We start from the raw sequence: 19,933 nt of genomic DNA on the forward strand, positions 1-19,933 counted from the left end.
AATATTCCAGGATGAAATAGGCTTTGTGTTCCATAAAGTGTTAATGTTGTTGGTCGTGTGGTTTGGCTTCAGGCCAGAAATGTTGAGCAGAGCCTGCTGAGCATCTGGTACATGCCATTGGCTTGGGCTAGTGTAGGAGTGGGGGTTGGGCCTGTTTGCCTGCTCACGGCCTGGTCATATGTGTGACTTTCATGTTGAGGCCCTCTTTGCGGGGGGGTATGAGGGGCATAGGTCTGATCTGAGGAGGCCTAAATGGGGTGTGGGCATGGTTGACTTGGGGGGGAGTTAATTGGTGGGGGTGTAGATGTGGCTGAAGGTGCTGTGGTCTGGATGTAGGTCCTCTCTGCGGGGGTCCTCTATGTGTAGGTCCTGTGGGGGGGTCCCGCAGGTCTGGGAGAGTGTCTCGCTGGTCTGGGTGGGGTGTCTGTTGATCTGTTGCTCCTGTGTGAGGTGTTGGGTCTGCGGTTGAGGGTGATATCCTTTAGGGTCCGGGCGAAGGTGGGCACTGCTGCCTTGTATAGGTGGACCTGGTCATAAAGGCTGTTCACGTCCAGGGTGGAGTGGTGGGCCAGGTAGACATTTGGTTTTGATGCACAGTCACGGGAAATACTTGTGTTTACCCGCTGTATGGTAGCAGGGTGGAAGTATTTTCGTGGTAGCAGGGTTGAGATAACCACTTGTGCGTTGGGGAAAGTAGAATAAGCTTTTTCTATCACTCCCTTGAGTGCTGTGGCCACCCTTTCCTGCTGTGTTCTCAGGTCGTTTGTGCCTGTGTGTATTATTATGTGGCTGGGTGATCCTAGTCGGTCCTCAGACAGAAGGTCTAGGGCGCGCTTGGTGTTTGGACACCAGAGTTTAGACACTGTGTGTTTTGGAAAAAGTTTATTTTCTTGTATATATTTCCCATTTGAGTCCATAAGGAGTACAATCTAGGGCTTGTGTATGTCCTCAGTGGGTGTGGGGGGGTCGTCATGAGGGCTATCAGGGTGTCTGACAGGGGGGTTGCTCAGAGGGGTTGGGATCCCCAGGGCTTGGGGTTCTTCATTTGTTTGTCTGGCTGTGATGTCGAGGCTATGGTCAGGGTCAAGGGTGTACTGTTCTGCTGCGGTGTCGAGACTTTGGCCAGGATCTGAGGTGGGCTGTTCTGCTGGCTTCTCTGCGGGGGTGGCCATCTCTCTAATGGGTTGTTCTATGTCACCCGTCATCGTTCTCACCTTCTCCTCCAGCACTCTGAATCCTCTCCTCTAGTGCTCTGTTCTTCTCCTGCTCCTGCTCTTTCTCCTGTTGATGTTGTCTCACCACAGTCCAGAGTGCAGATATGTCTCTCTCTACCTCCAGCTCTCCAGGTCTAGTTAAGGGAGTGTTGTTGTGCTGGACTGTTGTCTGGGTCTGTGCTGACTGGAGTGTGTTCACCTGCTGTACCAGCAGGAGTGTGGAAGATAAGGTTGCTTATGTTCCCATTTTTATAAAAATCCACAAAAAGTGTCTCCTGATTTCCCATTAGGAGCTTCATTTTGTACTCATTTCGTGTCTTATCATTCTTTACATACAGAGGATACTGTATTTGAATGACCTCTGAACAGCGTGGGGTTGCTTCTAAGGCCTCTCCATTTGGTTGGGGTAGACTGTGCGACTCTCCTGCCATTGTTGGGCTCAAGGGCTTTGACACCTCTCACTTCACACGTCAGTGCTAATTGAAATTGTATCTCTTTGTACTAGCAAGCTTGGTAGCCTTAGCATTCAGTCCTTATAAAGTAAAATATATCATTGAAATGTATTTTTCTTCTTGGTTTTTGAAAGTAAAAAATAGCTTCAGACTAAACATTACTCACTCAGTTCCAGATTGGATGGTGTTTTCATGTTTCTGTTTGTTTGCCAGAGCATTTGCTGTATAGCTTGGGAATAGTAATCCTTGGTAGTAGAAAGCCTTCCAGGTAATACCGTCCAAAATCAGGTTGTAGGTTTGGAGTTTTGGTTTGGAATGAAGGTTATGTTGTGGAGGGTAGCATGCTGGATATGTCCCTGCCAAAAAATCATACTTTATCTAACTCTAAATCTATATTTTTTGTTAAAAATGCAGGAGCAATGTCTTATTTTTTAAATTTATTTTTGTTGTTGTTTGAGCTCTCTCTCTGTGTGTCTATCTCTCTCTCTCTCTCTCTCTCTCTCTCTCTCTCTCTCTCTCTCTTGCTCTCTGTGACTCTCTCTCTCTCTTTCTCTCTCTGTCTCTCTCTCTCTCTCTTGCTCTCTGTGACTCTCTGTGACTCTCTCTCTCTCTTGCTCTCTGTGACTATCTCTCTCTCTCTCTCTCTGTCTCTCTCTCTCTTGCTCTCTGTGACTCTCTCTCTCTTGCTCTTGCTCTTTCTCTCTCTCTCTTGCTCTCTGTGACTCTCTCTCTATCTCTCTCTCTCTCTCTTGCTCTCTGTGACTCTCTCTCTATCGATCTCTCTCTCTCTCTCTTGCTCTCTGTGACTCTCTCTCTCTCTCTCTTGCTCTCTGTGACTCGCTCTGTCTATCTCTATCTTTTTGTCTCTCTCTCTCTCTCTCTCTCTCGCTCTCTCTCTCTCTCTTGCTCTCTTGCTCTCTGTGACTCTCTCTCTCTTTCTATCTCTCTATCTCTATCTCTCTCTCTCTTTCTCTTTCTATCTATCTCTCTCTTGCTCTCTGTTACTCTCTCTCTCTATTCTATCTCTCTATCTTTCTGTCTGTCTGTATCTATCTCTTTCTCTCTCTCTCTTGCTCTCTATTACTCTCTCGCTCTCTTTCTATCTCTCTATCTCTCTCTCTCTTCACTCACTCTCCTCTTTGTCTTATCCATCTTATGTCCCTCTTCTCCTCTTCATCCCTCCACCCATCATCCTCCCCTCCCAATCCTCCTCCCTGTATTTTCCCCTTCTCTTCCTTCTCTTCCTCCCTTAGTTCTCTCCTCTTTTCTCTCCTCTTTTCTCTCCTTGTCTCTCATGTTTAATTGGATCAGCCTTGTGTTTCAGAACAGCATTTTCCTTTAGTTTATTACAGAAACACTAGACAACAATAAAAACAACAAAAACAACAACATCTGCATCACTAAAGCTGCTGTTCTCTTCCCCACCTGTGCTGGGTCCACACACATACTCACTCACACACACACACACACACACACACTCTCACTCACACACACACACACACACACACACACACATATACACACACACACACACACACACACATACACACACACACTCACAGGCGCACGTGACACACTCATCCCTGATGGAATACACACACTGTTCTCATCCCCATTCATCAACACTCCTCTCTTGCCATAGATTTTCAAGCCAGTTTAAGTCACAACTGTAACTAGGCCACTCAGGAACATTCAATGTCATCTTGGTAAGCAACTCCAGTGTATATTTGGCCTTGTGTTTTAGGTTATTGTCCTGCTGAAAGGTGAATTAATCTCCCAGTGTCTGTTGGAAAGCAGACTGAACCAGGTTTTCCTCTAGGATTTTGCCTGTGCTTAGCTCTATTACGTTTCTTTTTATCCTAAATAACTCCCAAGTGCTTGCCGATGACAAGCATACCCATAACATGATGCAGACACCACCATGCTTGAAAATATGAAGAGTGGTACTCAGTGATGTGTTGTTGGATTTGCCCCAAACACAAAGCTTTGTATTTAGGACAAAAAGGTTAATTTCTTTACCAAATGTTTTGCAGTATTACTTTAGTGCCTTATTGCAAACAAGATGCATGTTTTGGAATATTTTTATTATGTACAGGCTTCCTTCTTTTCACTCTATTATTTAAGTTAGTATTGTGGACTCAAATGTAAATGTGACTACAATGTTGTTGATCCATCCTCAATTTTCTCCTGTTACAGCCATTAAACTCTGTAACAGTTTTAAACCCACCATTGGCCTCATGGTGAAATCCCTGAGCGGTTTCCTTCCTCTCCGGCAACTGAGTTAGGAAGGACGCCTGTATCTTTGTAGTGACTGGGTGTATTGATACACCATCCAAAGTGTAATTAATAACTTCACCATGCTCAAAGGGATATTCAGTGTCTGCTTTTTTTATTTTCACATATCTACCAATAGGTGCCCTTCTTAGCGAGGCGTTGGAAAATCTCCCTGGTCTTTGTGGTTGAATCTGTGCTTGAAATGTACTGCTCGACTGAGGGACCTTACACATAATAGTTTGTGTGTTACAGAGATGGGGTAGTCATTAAATCATGTTTACCACTATTACTGCACACAGAGTGAGTCCATGCATCCCGTACTTATTTAGGTTTGCCATAACAAAAGGGTTGAATACTTATTGACTCAAGACATTTCAGCTTTTCATTTTTAATTAATTTGTTAAAAACAAAATAAAAAACAAAATTACACTTTGACATCATGGGATATTGTGTGTAGGCCAGTGGTGGGGAAGGAGAGTTGTTTTGGAGTATCAGTGTGTGTGGGTTGTTTAGTATTCAGTTCAGCGTTAATCCGGCTTAATTGAAAAGATTACTGACATTTATTTGAAGCGATAAACTTCTGCAATGTCATCAAACACCTCTTCTAACCTTTCCCTGTCCACTCACCCCTCTCCATCTTTCTCTCTCTCTCTCTCTCTCTCTCTCTCTCTCTCTCTCTCTCTCTCTCTGCTCCTCTCTCTCTCTCTCTCTCTCTGTCTCTCTCTCTCTCTCTCTCTGCTCTCTCTCTGCTCTCTCTCTCTCTCTGCTCTCTCTCTCTCTCTCTCTCTCTCTCTCTCTCTCTCTCTCTCTCTCTCTCTCTCTCTCTCTCTCTCTCTCTCTCTCTCTCTCCCACTGTGTGGTGATGCTATCTAAGGTTTGTGTGTAGAAGGTTGAGGTCAAACACAAAGCTAAGTCTTACAGGAGAAAATCATTTGTGATCTGGGCCAGCAGCTCTTTATAGCAGGAAATAGGAATACTATTTATAAGTGGACGTCTTGCAGGGCGTCTAGGATCTGACACACAACCTTGCATACGCACATACACATACATTTGCACCACACACACACACACACATACACACAGCTCCAAATATTCACCAGTTGGTTGTTAATGACCTCCTGTGGACCACTGCAGAGTTCTATGATCATTAGAACTCCCTGATGATTGTTTTTAACCCTCCTTTCTCTCTGCTCATTGGCCACCTGAGGGTTCCATAAGGCCCCTGCAGTGAAACAGTGGCTATGTCTGGAACACCAGCAGGGGAAGGTTATGATTAGCTAGATTTCCATCCAATTGGCGAAAGATTTTCATGTGGATATTTTTAAATCCGCATAAAAACAATATGTGCATTTTCCCACCAGACGTGTGTTTCCATCAACTTGACTTGTTGCAGATAAAAGGCTGTACGTGATGACATAGTGCACATTAAAAAAAAACTTTTGTGGGTAAATTCTCATGAACTGAATAAAAAATACAAAATTAAATGTGAATCCATCGCATTTTCAAATCTACTGATGGTTTTGTCCGAAAGACATTGCTTTATATAGTGAATGTGTCCTCTCTGGTATTGGCGCGTACGTTCTAGCCAACAGCTCGCAGATACAGTGCGAGTATAGCCTACATGATGAGATTATTATGGACAAGCGAGATTTGTTTTATTTGTCAAACAGCAGCCAAGCAGCGATCATCATGTCACCAGAATAAGACCCTAGATATTTATTGGAAATTAGCATCAAGCTCATCACCGTGCACTTTCACCACCCAGCAATAAACTGCATGGTTTCCCAAGTCGTAGTGGGAGGACCACACAACATGTCATCGGGTGACTCCAAGTTCACTTCGATATGATAGTTATTATATCAATATTTGCGCATAAAAGCATTTCCACCGCCATTTCTTGCATAATTAATTTTAAAGACACAAAAAGATCCCACCTTGTCTAGCGTATTGTGTCGACATTTGGAAAGTTTGCTGACAAATTTGCTGTTTCCATCAGGCCTGTCGTGAAATGTTTTATTCGGCGTGTTCTTTACTCGTATATAGAAATGTTGGATGGAAACCTGGTTATTGTAACACCCGGAGGGCAAGACTGCTGGAAAAACAGCTTGAACTTCTGTTTTGTCTCATCTTCCTTGGAAATCACTGAGTGTACATGATTACAATGGACTGTACGTTTAGAGGTGTCATTTACAGTAAGTACAGGTTGATTTAACAGGTCATCTACTAGTTTTTACCCCAACCGTTATTTCCAATCGATGACAGCAAGTGGGTATTTTCCTCAAGGTCACCCAGCTTTGTGCCACAACACCGTATTAGGTTAAGTGCTTTGGACCAGTAACTGAAAGGTCGCTGTTTCAAATTCCCGAGCCGAGCAGGTGAAGAAATCTGTTGATGTGCCCTTGAGCAAGGCACTTAACCCAAATTGCTCCTGTAAGTCGCTCTGGGTAAGAGCGTCTACTAAAATGGTTAAAAAAATTGCCCACTGAGCTAAAGTCAACGCATTTGCTTGGTAGAGCCAACACATCTTCAAAATCTCAGGCAACGTTACTCACCCTTTTCTCCGCTATTTCTTTCTCTCCATCTCTCTGTCAGATTCGTCGTCAGGGTGGGATCCAGCTGCTGGTAGACCTGTTGGACCACCGTCTGAGTGAGGTCCACCGCAGTGCCTGTGGAGCCCTGAGGAACCTGGTCTACGGCAAGGCCAACGACGACAACAAGATCACCCTGAAGAACTGTGGGGGCATACCTGCCCTGGTTCGCCTGCTACGCAAGACTGGAGACGTGGAGATACGAGAACTGGTCACAGGTACAGGACACATACGAATGTTAACACACACACACGCACGGACGCTCGTACACACACACACACACGTACACACACTGACACTTCTAAATTCCAGAAGACAGTGATGACTTTCCAATAGTTTCATTTTTCATAAATCCAGACTTATTTAGTAGCCAGATAACATAGCTATTCAATAGAAGACTATTTGAAAAGGAAAACAGGATCAATGGATTCAAGTCACTCCTCTGAATTCTCAGACCCTCATTGTCCATGTTTTCAGACAGTCTCAACTGACTTTGAGAGCACTGAAATATTAAAACAAACCACAGAGCTTCTCTCTGTGATGCTGGGAACAAACCGTCTCACTAGTCATCAAATATGAAAAACGACTCCCACACACTTCTTCAGATTATTTTGTCAGTGTTTCACTACCGTTGTTCCTTCAACGATTTTTCAATCTGCCAGATATCAGTTGTTTTTTGGCCTTGGTGTCTCTGTGAGAGGACAGTGTTTAGCTACAGTCATGTGTCTTAGGTGAGAACAGTGACACAATCAGTGTGTGTTATTTTTGCTGTGGAGCATGAGCTATTTCGCAAGCGCGTCTAAGGCTAGCCAAGCAGAGATCCTGAAAGACTACTTTTGAGTTTACATCAACACTGGAGGACCTTCGCCGAAGCTTTGCTTGGTGTGTGTGTGTGTGTGTGTGTGTGTGTGTGTGTGCGTGCGTGTGTGTGTGTGTGTGTGTGTGTGTGTGTGTGTGTGTAAGCATGCATGCGTGTTTATCTCTAATGGGAGGCACCAGACATATGGTTCCTAACCCATCCGTGACTAGTGATTGGCCGTGTGAATGGCCGTTGAGAAGCCTATCAGCTGCTCCGATGGAGCGGGTCCCCCTGCCTAAGATGGCCGCCCTGTGGGCCTGGTAGACTGACTGTGACGGAGCTGGAATAGGCTCTATTGAAAAGGACTTCAAACCACTGAGGGATGAAGTTAGGCCTCTGGTAATATCCATAGAGACTTGAGGACTAGGCTTTAGCTCAGTGGACTAACATGGTCTTGAGTTTCACTGAGTCCTAGTCAACAACATGTTCTTACACGGTGAAACTGTTTAAACAGATCAGTTTAATTCAGGTGTCGTTTCCTCCTCTCAGTGAAGAGAGCTGGTTCAGAGATAAACACATTGAAAAACAACATCCATTTGTAGCTGAGATAAAGAAACACACACACACATACACACACATACACACACACACACACACACACACACACACATACACACACACACACACACATACACACACACACCATACACACACACATACACACACACACACACACACACACAAACACACATACACACACACATACACACACACATACACACACACACATGCACACACACATACACACACACACACACATACACACACACACACACATACACACACACACACACACACACACACACACACACACACACACACACACACACACACACACACATACACACACACACACACACACATACACACACACACACACACACACACATACACACACACTTTTGTAGCCTTGTCATGTTCAGAGATAAGGGAAGCGAGAGGGAACGTGACACTCATGTACAATTTGACCTCTCACCTGTCCCTCTCAGCTAGAGACCGTCTGATAGGTCACAGAAGGCCAAAACAATGAGTGATGGCTGAACAGCAGATAACTCCTGATATCCAAACAATGGGGACAGACTGGATTCCCTGTGGATTATAACTAGAATGTTAGAAGATGGTTTATCTATCAAGCTATACCACAGATCTTTTCATAAAAAGTCCTGTTGGGTTTAGAATGTGTGGCAATATAACCTATTCCTCAGGGTGTGTGTGTGTGTGTGTGTGTGTGTGTGTGTATCAGTGGAGGCTGGTGGGAGGAGCTATAGGAGGATGGGTTCATTGTAATGGCTGGAATGGAATAAATAGAACGGGGTCAAACATGTGGTTTCCATGTGGTTGATGTGTTTGATATCGTTCCATTTGTTCCATTCCAGCCATCACAATGAGCCCGTCCTCCTATAGCTCCTCCCACCAGCCTCCATTGGTGTGTGTGTGCGTGTGCGTGTGTGTGCCTGCAGTGTTCGTGTGTACACTGAGTGCACAAAACATTAGGAACACCTGCTCTTTCCATGACTTAAATTGACCAGGTGAATCCAGGTGAAAGCTATGATCCCTTATTGATGTCACTTGTTAAATACACTTCAATCAGTGTAGATGAAGGGGAGGAGACAGGTTAAAGAAGGATTGTTAAGCCTTGAGACAATTGAGACATGGATTGTGTATGTGTGTCATTCAGAGGGTGAATGGGCAAGACAAAATATTGAAGTGCCTTTGTACGGGGAATGGTAGTATGTGCCAGGCGCACCGGGTTGTGTCAAGAACTGCAACGCTGCTGTGGTTTTCATGCTCAACAGTTTCCCATGTGTATCAAGAATGGTCCCCCACCCAAAGAACATCCAGCCAACTTAACACAACTGTGGGAAGCGTTGGAGTCATCCCCCAACGAATTGAGGCTGTTCTGAGGGCAAAAGGGGGTGCAACTCAATATTAAGATGTTCCTAATGTTTTGTACACTCCGTTTATGTATGTGTGTGTCATTAATATGTAAATTACATACAATGCAACTTAGATAGCAGCCTGACACAAAATAATCAGCTCATTGAACGTCACCCCCCTCTCTCTCTCGCTCTCTCTCTCTATCTCTCTCTCTCTCTCTATCTCTCTCGCTGCATGCTGGTAGTGTTGGTGCATGCTGGGAATTGTATGAGCGAGTGCGAGCGGTGTTTGGATTTAGATCTCCTGTATTTTTTTTCTTGTTTCCTTTTCTTGGTGGTTTTCCTTTTTCTATGCATGATTACGTATATTTATATATTTTTTCAGTGGTAGAATATTTATTTATTTATTATTATTGTATTTTTTTTACCTTCATTTAACGAGGCAAGTCAGTTAAGAACAAATTCTTATTTACAATGACGGCCTATACCGGCCAAACCCGGACGACGCTGGGCCAATTGTGCACCGCCCTATGGATTAGGTACAGTTGAAGTCGGAAGTTTACATACATTTTACATTTTACATTTTAGTCATTTAGCAGACGCTCTTATCCAGAGCGACTTACAGTTAGTGAGTGCATAAATTTTTTTTATTTTATTTTTTCATACTGGCCCCCGTGGGTTGGAGTCATTAAAACTCGTTTTTCAACCACTCCACACATTTCTTGTTAACAAACTATAGTTTTGGCAAGTCGGTTAGGACATCTACTTTGTGCATGACACAAGTCATTTTTCCAACAATTGTTTACAGACAGATTATTTCACTTATAATTCACTGTATCACAATTCCAGTGGGTCAGAAGTTTACATACACTAAGTTGACTGTGCCTTTAAACAGCTTGGAAAATTCCAGAAAATGATGTCATGGCTTTAGAAGCTTCTGATAGGCTAATTGACATCATTTGAGTCAATTGGAGGTGTACCTGTAGATGTATTTCAAGGCCTACCTTCAAACTCAGTGCCTCTTTGCTTGACATCATGGGAAAATCAAAAGAAATCAGCCAAGACCTCAGAAAATACATTGTAGACCTCCACAAGTCTGGTTCATCCTTGGGAGCAATTTCCAAATGCCTGAAGGTACCACGTTCATCTGTACAAACAATAGTATGCAAGTATAAACACCATGGGACCACGCAGCCGTCATACCGCTCAGGAAGGAGACGCGTTCTGTCTCCTAGAGTTGAACGTACTTTGGTGCGAGAAGTGCAAATCAATCCCAGAACAACAGCAATGGACCTTGTGAAGATGCTGGAGGAAACAGGTACAAAAGTATCTATATCCACAGTAAAACAAGTCTTATATCGACATAACCTGAACGGCCGCTCAGCAAGGAAGAAGCCACTGCTCCAAAACCGCCATAAAAAAGCCAGACTACGGTTTGCAACTGCACATGGGGAAAAGGATCGTACTTTTTGGAGAAATGTCCTCTGGTCTGATGAAACAAAAATATAACTGTTTGGCCATAATGACTATCGTTATGTTTGGAGGAAAAAGGGAGTAGCTTGCAAGCCGAAGAACACCATTCCAACTGTGAAGCACGGGGGTGGCAGCATCATGCTCTAGGGGTGATTTGCTGCAGGAGGGACTGGTGCACTTCACAAAATAGATGGCACCATGAGGAAGGAAAATTATGTGGATACATTGAAGCAACATCTCAAGAATTCAGTCAGGAAGTTAAAGCTTTGTCGCAAATGGGTCTTCCAAATGGACAATGACCCCAAGCATACTTACAAAGTTGTGGCAAAATGGCTTAAGGACAACAAAGTCAAGGTATTGGAGTGGCCATCACAAAGCCCTGACCTCAATCCTATAGAAAATGGGTGGGTAGAACTGAAAAAGCGTGTGCGAGCAAGGAGGCCTACAAACCTGACTCAGTTACACCAGCTCTGTCAGGAGGAATGGGCCAAGATTCACCCAACTTATTGTGGGAAGCTTGTGGAAGGCTACCCAAAACGTTTGACCCAAGTTAAACAATTTAAAGGCAATGCTACCAAATACTAATTGAGTGTTTGTAAACTTCTGACCCACTGGGAATGTGATGAAAGAAATAGAAGCTTAAATAAATAATTCTCTCTACTATTATTCTGACATTTCACATTCTTAAAATAAAGTGGTGATCCTAACTGACCTAAAACAGGGAATTTTTACTAGGATTAAATGTCAGAAATTGTGCAAACCTGAGTTTAAATGTATTTGGCTAAGGTGTATGTAAACTTCCGACTTCAACTGTATATTGTATTTTTTGTTGGAATTGCCCTGGTTTTGGTGGGGATGGTGACCCACATGGGGACGCCGTCCTTGTCACTTTGGGACGGCTTCAGGTGTGTTACTGAAGCTACTGTCACTGTGGAGGAGTTTCTGGTCGCCGTAGGAGAGAAGGTAGGCTATGAAAATGTTGCCTATGCATCACGGATGAATAAAGTGTGGTGGTTTTTCTTAAAGAAGAGCGTCTTGTCGATCGGATGGTTGTGCATGGCATACTTCTTAAAGGAATGTTTATTCAAGTTACGCCGCTTTTTTCTCCGTCAACAAGGGTAATGATTTCAAATGTACCGCCGTTTATTCCCAATGAGCTATAGGAGCGCGAGTTATTGCGGTTTGGGAATTTTGCAAGTTCAATTAAAATTGTCCTGTTGGGTTGCAAACACCCTGCTCTGAAACAGGTTATGTCGTTTTGGCGACAGGTGTTTATGTTTTTGGACTCACCGGAGCAGACTTTGGAGTTATCATTTAAAGTAAAGTATGACAACAGATTGTATATGGCTTATGCTAGTACGGGTAGTCAACGGTGTTTTGAATGTAGGGATGTTAGCCATAAGCGACATGCTTGCCCGAAAAGGGAGAAGGCGGATGGCGGGACACAGTTGGTCGAGGAGATACCCAGTACAAGTGATGGGGTACAGGAGGAGGTTCAGGTGGAGCTAGTGTCCCAGGTAGTGGAGGAGATGTCCATTACGAGTAATGGGGTACAGGAGGGGGTTCAGGTGGGGCTAGTCTCCCAGGCAGCTGGCGATGACTCAATTTACAATCTAGACTTTTGGGAAATCTGTTAAATAGGCAGATTTTTTTCACGCTGATAAGTTTGTGAGGTCAACTGTGGTGTTACAGAAGACGGTGGGGTTAGACCAGTTGAGTGTGAAGAAGCGTTTCCGCTGGAGGAAATGTGTTACTTCTGTCACGGCAGCAAAAGGTTGTGGGTAAAGGTTAAGAGAAAATTCAAACAATGATGATTATCATGCCTCATAGGGTGCTTTTTTCTCTTTGTCTGGTTTCTTTGTGGTTTCTTCTGTTTTTCCTTTCCCTTTTCTATATGGAGGTACTAAGGGTAGGTTCTCTCAATATTAGTGGGGGAAGGGACAGGAATAAGAGGGCTTGGGTATTAGAAGTAATAAAACAGAAAAGGCTTAAATGTCGTTTTTCTACAGGAGATACATAGTGATGAGGCTAATGATGTTGACTGGGGTATGTGGTGGGAGGGACAGCATATACTCAGTCATGGTACTAATTTCAGTGCTGGGGTGGCAATTTTGTTTTCCTCAGGCTTAGGGGTGACTGTGGTATCTACAACAGAGATTGTCAAGGGTCGGGTTTTATTGGTCAAGGCGGATGTTTTTATTTTATTTTGTACGTTTATGCTCCTAAATGAGGATACAGAGCGTATTGCTGTATTTGATCAAATAAAGGAAACCTGAAGACAGTGTGACGAAGAGGGGTGTATGGTTTTGGGGGGGGGGGACTGGAACTGTACAGTGGATTGTACTGATGATCGCACTGCTGAAGAACCTCACCTGCGGTCAGCAATTTGTCTGTCTGGTCTACTAACTGAGTTTGAGCTTTCTGATGTGTGGAGAGTAAGAAATGCAAAAGTTAGGCAGTACACTAAAGAGGCTAAAGATTAATGAAGGTCGTGTCAGTGCAGCAAGGTTAGACAGGTTGTATGTATCTGAGCACTACTGTAGTAGGGTTGTAAGGTGTGACGTTACTCCTGTGGGTTTTCCTGATCACCATATTGTCACTGTTGATATTCACTTGTCCTGTCCACGAAGGTCATCACCTTATTGGTATTTTAATGTTAAGTTATTACATGACGCCATGTTTTGTGAAAAGTTGTTGTTGTTTTGGGAAAAATGTAGGGTTATTAAATTGAGTTTTGAGGCAATGGTGGGTGGTTGGGAAGGCCCAAATACGTTTGTTTGAAGTTAAAGAGACTATCAAATCAAATCAAATGTTATTTGTCACGTGCCGAATACAGCAGGTGTAGATCTTACAGTGAAATGCTTACTTACAAGCCCTTAACCAACAATGGAGTTTTAAGAAAAATAAGTGTTAAGTGAAACATAGATAACTAAAAAATAACAAATAATTAAAGAGCAGCAGAGCCCTTGACATCAGATCTATTGAATTGGAGTCACTCAGACCAGTCATGAACTTACAGGACAAAAGACATGAACAGAGGTTGTTTATTTTTTTAGGGGGTAGTTCAGCTTTAATATTGCAGATAGATTGTAGCTTCCATCAATGTAATTGTCTGCATCATTTCCAATATATATATATATACATATACATACACATATAAATACATACATATACACATACATACATACATATAACTACATATACAGTGGCTTGCGAAAGTATTCACTCCCCTTGGCATTTCTCCTATTTTGTTGCCTTAGAACCTGGAATTTAAATGGATTTTTTGGGGGTTTGTATCATTTGATTTACACAACATGCCTACCACTTTGAAGATGCAAAATATTTTTTCTGGTGAAACAAACAAGCAATCAGACAAAAAAAACAGAAAACTTGAGCGTGCATAACTATTCACCCCTCCCCCAAAGTCAATACTTTGTAGAGCCACCTTTTGCAGAAATTACAGCTGCAAGTCTCTTGGGGTATGTCTCTATAAGCTTGGCACATCTAGCCACTGGGATACTTGCCTATTCTTCAAGGCAAAACTGCTCCAGCTCCTTCAAGTTGGATGGGTTCCGCTGGTGTACAGCAATCTTTAAGTCATACCACAGATTGTCAATTGGATTGAGGTCTGGGCTTTGACTAGGCCATTCCAAGACATTTAAATGTTTCCACTTAAACCACTCGAGTGTTGCTTTAGCAGTATGCTTAGGGTCATTGTCCTGATGGAAGGTGAACCTCCGTCCCAGTCTCAAATCTCTGGAAGACTGAAACAGATTTCCCTCAAGAATTTCCCAGGATTTAGTGCCATCCATCAATTCTGACTAGTTTCCCAGTCCCTGCCAATGAAAAACATCCCCACAACATGATGCTGCCACCACCATGCTTCACTGTGGGGATGGTGTTATTGGGGTGATGAGAGGTGTTGGGTTTGCGCCAAACATAGTGTTTTCCTTGATGGCCAAAAAGCTCAATTTTAGTCTCATCTGACCAGAGTACCTTCTTCCATATGTTTGGGGAGTCTCCCACATGCCTTTTTGCGAACACCAAATGTGTTTGCTTATTTTATTCTTTAAACAATGGCTTTTTTCTGGCCACTCTTCCGTAAAGCCCAGCTCTGTGGAGTGTACGGCTTAAAGTGATCCTATGGACAGATAATCCAATCTCCGCTGTGGAGCTTTGCAGCTCCTTCAGGGTTATCTTTGGTTTATTTGTTGCCTCTCTGATTAATGCCCTCCTTGCCTGGTCCGTGAGTTTTGGTGGGCGGACCTCTCTTGGCAGGTTTGTTGGGGTGCCATAGTCTTTACATTTTTTCATTATGGATTTAATGGTGCTCCGTGGGATGTTCAAAGTTTCAGATATTTTTTTATAACCCAACCCTGATCTGTACTTCGCCACAACTTTGTCCCTGACCTGTTTGGAGAGCTCTTTGGTCTTCATGGTGCTGCTTGCTTGGTGGTGCCCCTTGCTTAGTGGTGTTGCAGACTCTGGGGCCTTTCAGAACAGGTGTATATATACTGAGATCATGTGACAGATCATGTGACACTTAGATTGCACACAGGTGGACTTTGTTTATCTAATTATGTGACTTCTGAAGGTAATTGATTGCACCAGATCTTATTTAGGGGCTTCATAGCAAAGGGGGTGAATACATATGCACGCACCACCTTTCCGTTATTTATTTTTTAGAATTATTTTAAACAAGTTATATTTTTCATTTCACTTCACCAATTTGGACTATTTTGTGTATGTCCATTACATGAAATCCAAATAAAAATCAATTTTAAATTAAAAGTTGTAATGCAACAAAATAGGAAAAACGTCAAGGGGGATGAATACTTTTGCAAGGCACTGTACATACATATATACATATATATATATATATATATATATATATATATATATATATATATATATATATATATATATATCTAAAAAAACATAAAAAAAAAAAAAACGTTATTACTTTCTAACCCAACCACCCCTTCCCCTAATTGGAGTAAACTAGTGAACAACAACGCTTAGGCCTCGATTCCAGCTTATACATACTATATACATTTCATGGACATTTTATTATATATATTTTCAAAGAAGCGTGGATCATCATTATTTGGTCCTTAAAGGTTAATGAGCCATATCTGTTTATGGTCCAATAACGTATTTAAAATCATCCATCTACCTTGTGGATGTGTTTGGACAATTTGCACATTTGAATCAAAATTACTGTTAATTAATATCATCACCCCCCCAGTCCTTTTTCCACACAACTTCATCTACAATTGTTGAGTGAGTTTCCATTAGAAAGTACCATAGTGATTGAGTGTCCATAAAGCTGTACCATGATATTTGCATTGCTACTAAGTAACCCTCCAATTGTTATCCACTATTCCACCCACTAAAACCCCTCCCCATCCCAAGTTGGGTTGTCATCCCAGTGACCGGCAGACCACCCCCGTCCCCCCGGATCCCTTGGCCCTCCGATAGGCCAGGACCCATCCTTCGAGAGAAAGCATGCTGCAAGATTGAGCAAAAAGATCAGATCCACCCCTTCCCCTGAAACACACACATGCTGTTCCCCAGTTGTGACCATATCCCCAAGCATCTCTGTGCAGTCAGACCTTTTATTATTTTGTGCCACCAGGGCCACAATAATATGCCCCCTCTCTGATTGTCCGAGTGTGACCCACTCCCCATGGGTTACTGCAGCCAGTGTTGCCAGCACTGCCACTACCTGGGTGGGGGTACCCATTTACATTACATTTTAGTAATTTAGCAGACACTCTTATCCAGAGCGACTTACAGTTAGTGAGTGCATACATGTTTTTTTCATTTCTTTTTTTTCATACCCCACCGGAATCCCCACCGACTAGGTACAAGGTCGTCAAGGTTCTCATTAGCAGCTTTGAGAATTTCCTTGTATAATATGCTCTCCCATCAGGGGGCTCTGGCTTTGTAGGACCAACCCTGCCAGGCAGGCTCAGAATCTTTAGGGGGCGGTACTGCTCTAGTAGGTCTCTGACCGCATTTATCTTTCTGTTTTGGCTGTATATAGGCAACTTACAGCAGGGCCATAAAACAGATGGGGACTTCTCTTTGGTGTTTGGGTCGCTCAGGTGGGTGTCTAGGGTATAGGGTTGGGGACCGTTCCATCATGATAGGACAATAAAAACATTAATTAGATGTATACTTTATTTTAAAATGTATATCCCTCATCTGCACAAAATTGAAAGCTCTCTCACAACCCCTGTTCACAGACACATGTTGGTTCTGAGGTTGTTTTTACATGAAAGAAGTGTGCCTACATTCGGTCTCGTTTTGCTACCCTCAAGGATATGGATATTTTTTTTACCTAGGGCAGTCGACATTGCAACGCAAACAGATGGTCTGCCTTCGTCTCCCTGATGGGAATGATGACGATGAGATGCGCCAACATGCCGTGGATTTCTACTCTGCGGGGAGGATTGTGATCCTCTGTGTGCTGAACAATTGTTAAATGGACTTCCTCAATTGGGCCCTGAGCAGAGAGCTGCTTTGGACTCAGACATTACTCTGCAGGAGCTGTCCTGTCAGTAGCTGAGTGTAGATGCGGTGAGGAATCAAGCGCAGGAAACACGGGCGTTCGTCAACAGACTTTAGTAACAAAAATACAGCACCAAACAGGCGAACAGCCAACCCAACCGGGAGGCAAAATACAAAGTACGCACAACACACACAGTGCGTAAAAATGACAATAGCGCACACAGTGCGGACTCTCGGAAAACAACAATCCAGAGAGTAAATACCAAAGAGCAACAGCTTGACAAATAAACAATACCACATAACACCTGCCCCCACACACGAAAACTAAATAGGCAACCAAATCAAACACTAACAAGGGACAGGTGTACAAACAGACAAAACCAAACAAACATGAAACATCGAACGGTGGCAGCTAGTACTCCGGGGACGACGACCGCCGAAGCCTGCCCGAACAAGGAAGAGGAGCAGCCTCGGCCGAAACCGTGACAGTACCCCCCCCTTGACGCGCGGCTCCAGCCGTGCGCCGATCCCGGCGCGTAGGATGACCCCGATGGAACTCGGTCAGCAGGGACAGGTCTAATATGTCCCTCCTCGGCACCCAGCACCGCTCCTCCGGGCCGTACCCCTCCCACTCCACGAGATATTGGAGACCCCCCATCCGGCGTCTCGAATCAAGGATGGACCTCACAGTGTACGCCGGAGCCCCCTCGATGTCCAACGGGGGCGGAGGAGTCTCTTCTATCTCATAGTCCTGGAGTGGACCAGCTACCACCGGCCTGAGGAGAGACACATGGAACGAGGGGTTAATATTCCTGTAATCAATAGGCAGTTCTAACCTGTAACACACCTCGTTCAACCTCCTCAGGACTTTGAATGGCCCCCACAAACCGCCCGACCCAGCTTCCGGCAGGGCAGGCGGAGGGGCAGGTTTCTGGTCGAGAGCCAGACTCGATCTCCAGGTGCGTACACAGGCCCCTCACTGCGGTGGAGATCGGCGCTCGTCTTATGCCGACGGATGGCCCGCTGCAGATGAACGTGGGCAGCGTTCCATGTCTCCTCCGAGCGCCGCACCCACTCATCCACCGCAGGGGCCTCGATCTGGCTCTCGTGCCAAGGTGCCAGAACCGGCTGGTACCCTAACACACACTGGAAAGGGGTTAGTTGGGTGGAGGAGTGGCGGAGAGAGTTCTGTGCCATCTCGGCCCACGGAACGTATCTCGCCCACTCCTCCGGCCGGCCCTGGCAATAAGACCTCAGAAACCTACCCACATCCTGGTTGACACGTTCAACCTGCCCATTACTCTCCGGGTGGTAACCCGAGGTAAGGCTCACCGAAACCCCCAACCGTTCCATAAACGCTCTCCACACTCTGGAGGTGAACTGGGGGCCTCGATCAGACACTATATCCTCGGGTACCCCATAATGCCGGAAGACATGGGTAAACAGAGCCTCAGCGGTCTGTAGGGCAGTAGGGAGACCCGGCATGGGAAGGAGACGACAGGCCTTCGAGAACCGATCCACAACGACCAGGATGGTAGTATTCCCCTGTGAGGGGGAAGGTCTGTAACAAAATCCACCGAGAGGTGGGACCAGGGTCGTTGTGGAACGGGCAGGGGTTGTAGCTTACCCCTGGGCAAATGTCTGGGCGCCTTACACTGGGCACACACCGAACAGGAGGAGACATAAACCCTCACATCCCTGGCTAACGTTGGCCACCAGTACTTAGTGCTAAGGCAGTGAACTGTCCGGCCGATACCTGGATGTCCAGAGGAGGGGGACGTATGAGCCCAATAAATGAGGCGATCGCGTACCTCGAGCGGAACGTACGTCCGACCCACTGGACACTGTGGAGGACTTGGGTCGGTGCGTAACGCCCGCTCGATCTCTGCATCGACCTCCCATACCACCGGTGCCACCAGACAAGACTTTGGTAGTATGGGAGTGGGCTCAACGGACCTCTCCTCCGTGTCATACCGCCGAGACAGGGCATCTGCCTTCCCGTTCTGGGACCCAGGGATGTAAGTGATTTTAAACACAAACCGGGCTAGAAACATAGTCCAGCGGGCCTGGCGAGGATTCAGTCTCCTAGCTGCCCGGATGTATTCCAGGTTACGGTGGTCAGTCAAAATGAGGAAAGGGGTGTTGAGCCCCCTCAAGCCAATGCCTCCACACCTTTAGGGCCTCTACCACGGCTAACAGCTCCCTGTCCCCTACGTCATAATTCCGCTCCGCCGGACTGAGTTTCTTAGAATAAAAACCACAGGGGCGGAGTTTAGGTGGTGTGCCAGACCGTTGTGAGAGAACGGCCCCAATACCGGCCTCGGACGCGTCTACCTCTACCTGGAATGGTAAAGCGGGATCCGGATGCGCCAACACCGGCGCCGAGGTAAACAGGTCCTTCAGTCTCCCAAAAGCCCTGTCCGCCTCAGCTGACCACCGCAAGCGCACCGGACCCCCCCTTCAACAGAGACGTTATGGGAGCTGCCACCTGTCCAAAACCCCGGATAAACCTCCGGTAGTAATTCGCAAAACCCAAGAACTGTTGCACCTCTTTCACAGTGGTTGGGGTTTGCCAATTACGCACAGCTGACACCCGGTCAACCTCCATCTTCACCCCTGACACAGACAACTGATAACCCAAAAAGGAGACCGACTTCTGAAAGAACAGACATTTCTCTGC

At 44.9% G+C, this 19,933-nt stretch overlaps 1 protein-coding gene across 1 annotated transcript in view; it reads left to right on the forward strand.

The window, feature by feature from the left end:
* LOC121569333 (catenin delta-2-like) overlaps positions 1-19,933 on the forward strand; it is a 461,200-nt gene that overhangs the window by 311,000 nt on the left and 130,267 nt on the right. The window contains exon 14 of the mRNA XM_041880205.2: positions 6,533-6,746. Coding sequence (XP_041736139.2) covers positions 6,533-6,746 — 214 coding nt within the window. The remainder of the gene's footprint in view (positions 1-6,532; positions 6,747-19,933) is intronic.

This window comes from Coregonus clupeaformis, chromosome 7 (genome assembly GCF_020615455.1).
Source record: "Coregonus clupeaformis isolate EN_2021a chromosome 7, ASM2061545v1, whole genome shotgun sequence".
NCBI lineage: Eukaryota > Metazoa > Chordata > Actinopteri > Salmoniformes > Salmonidae > Coregonus > Coregonus clupeaformis.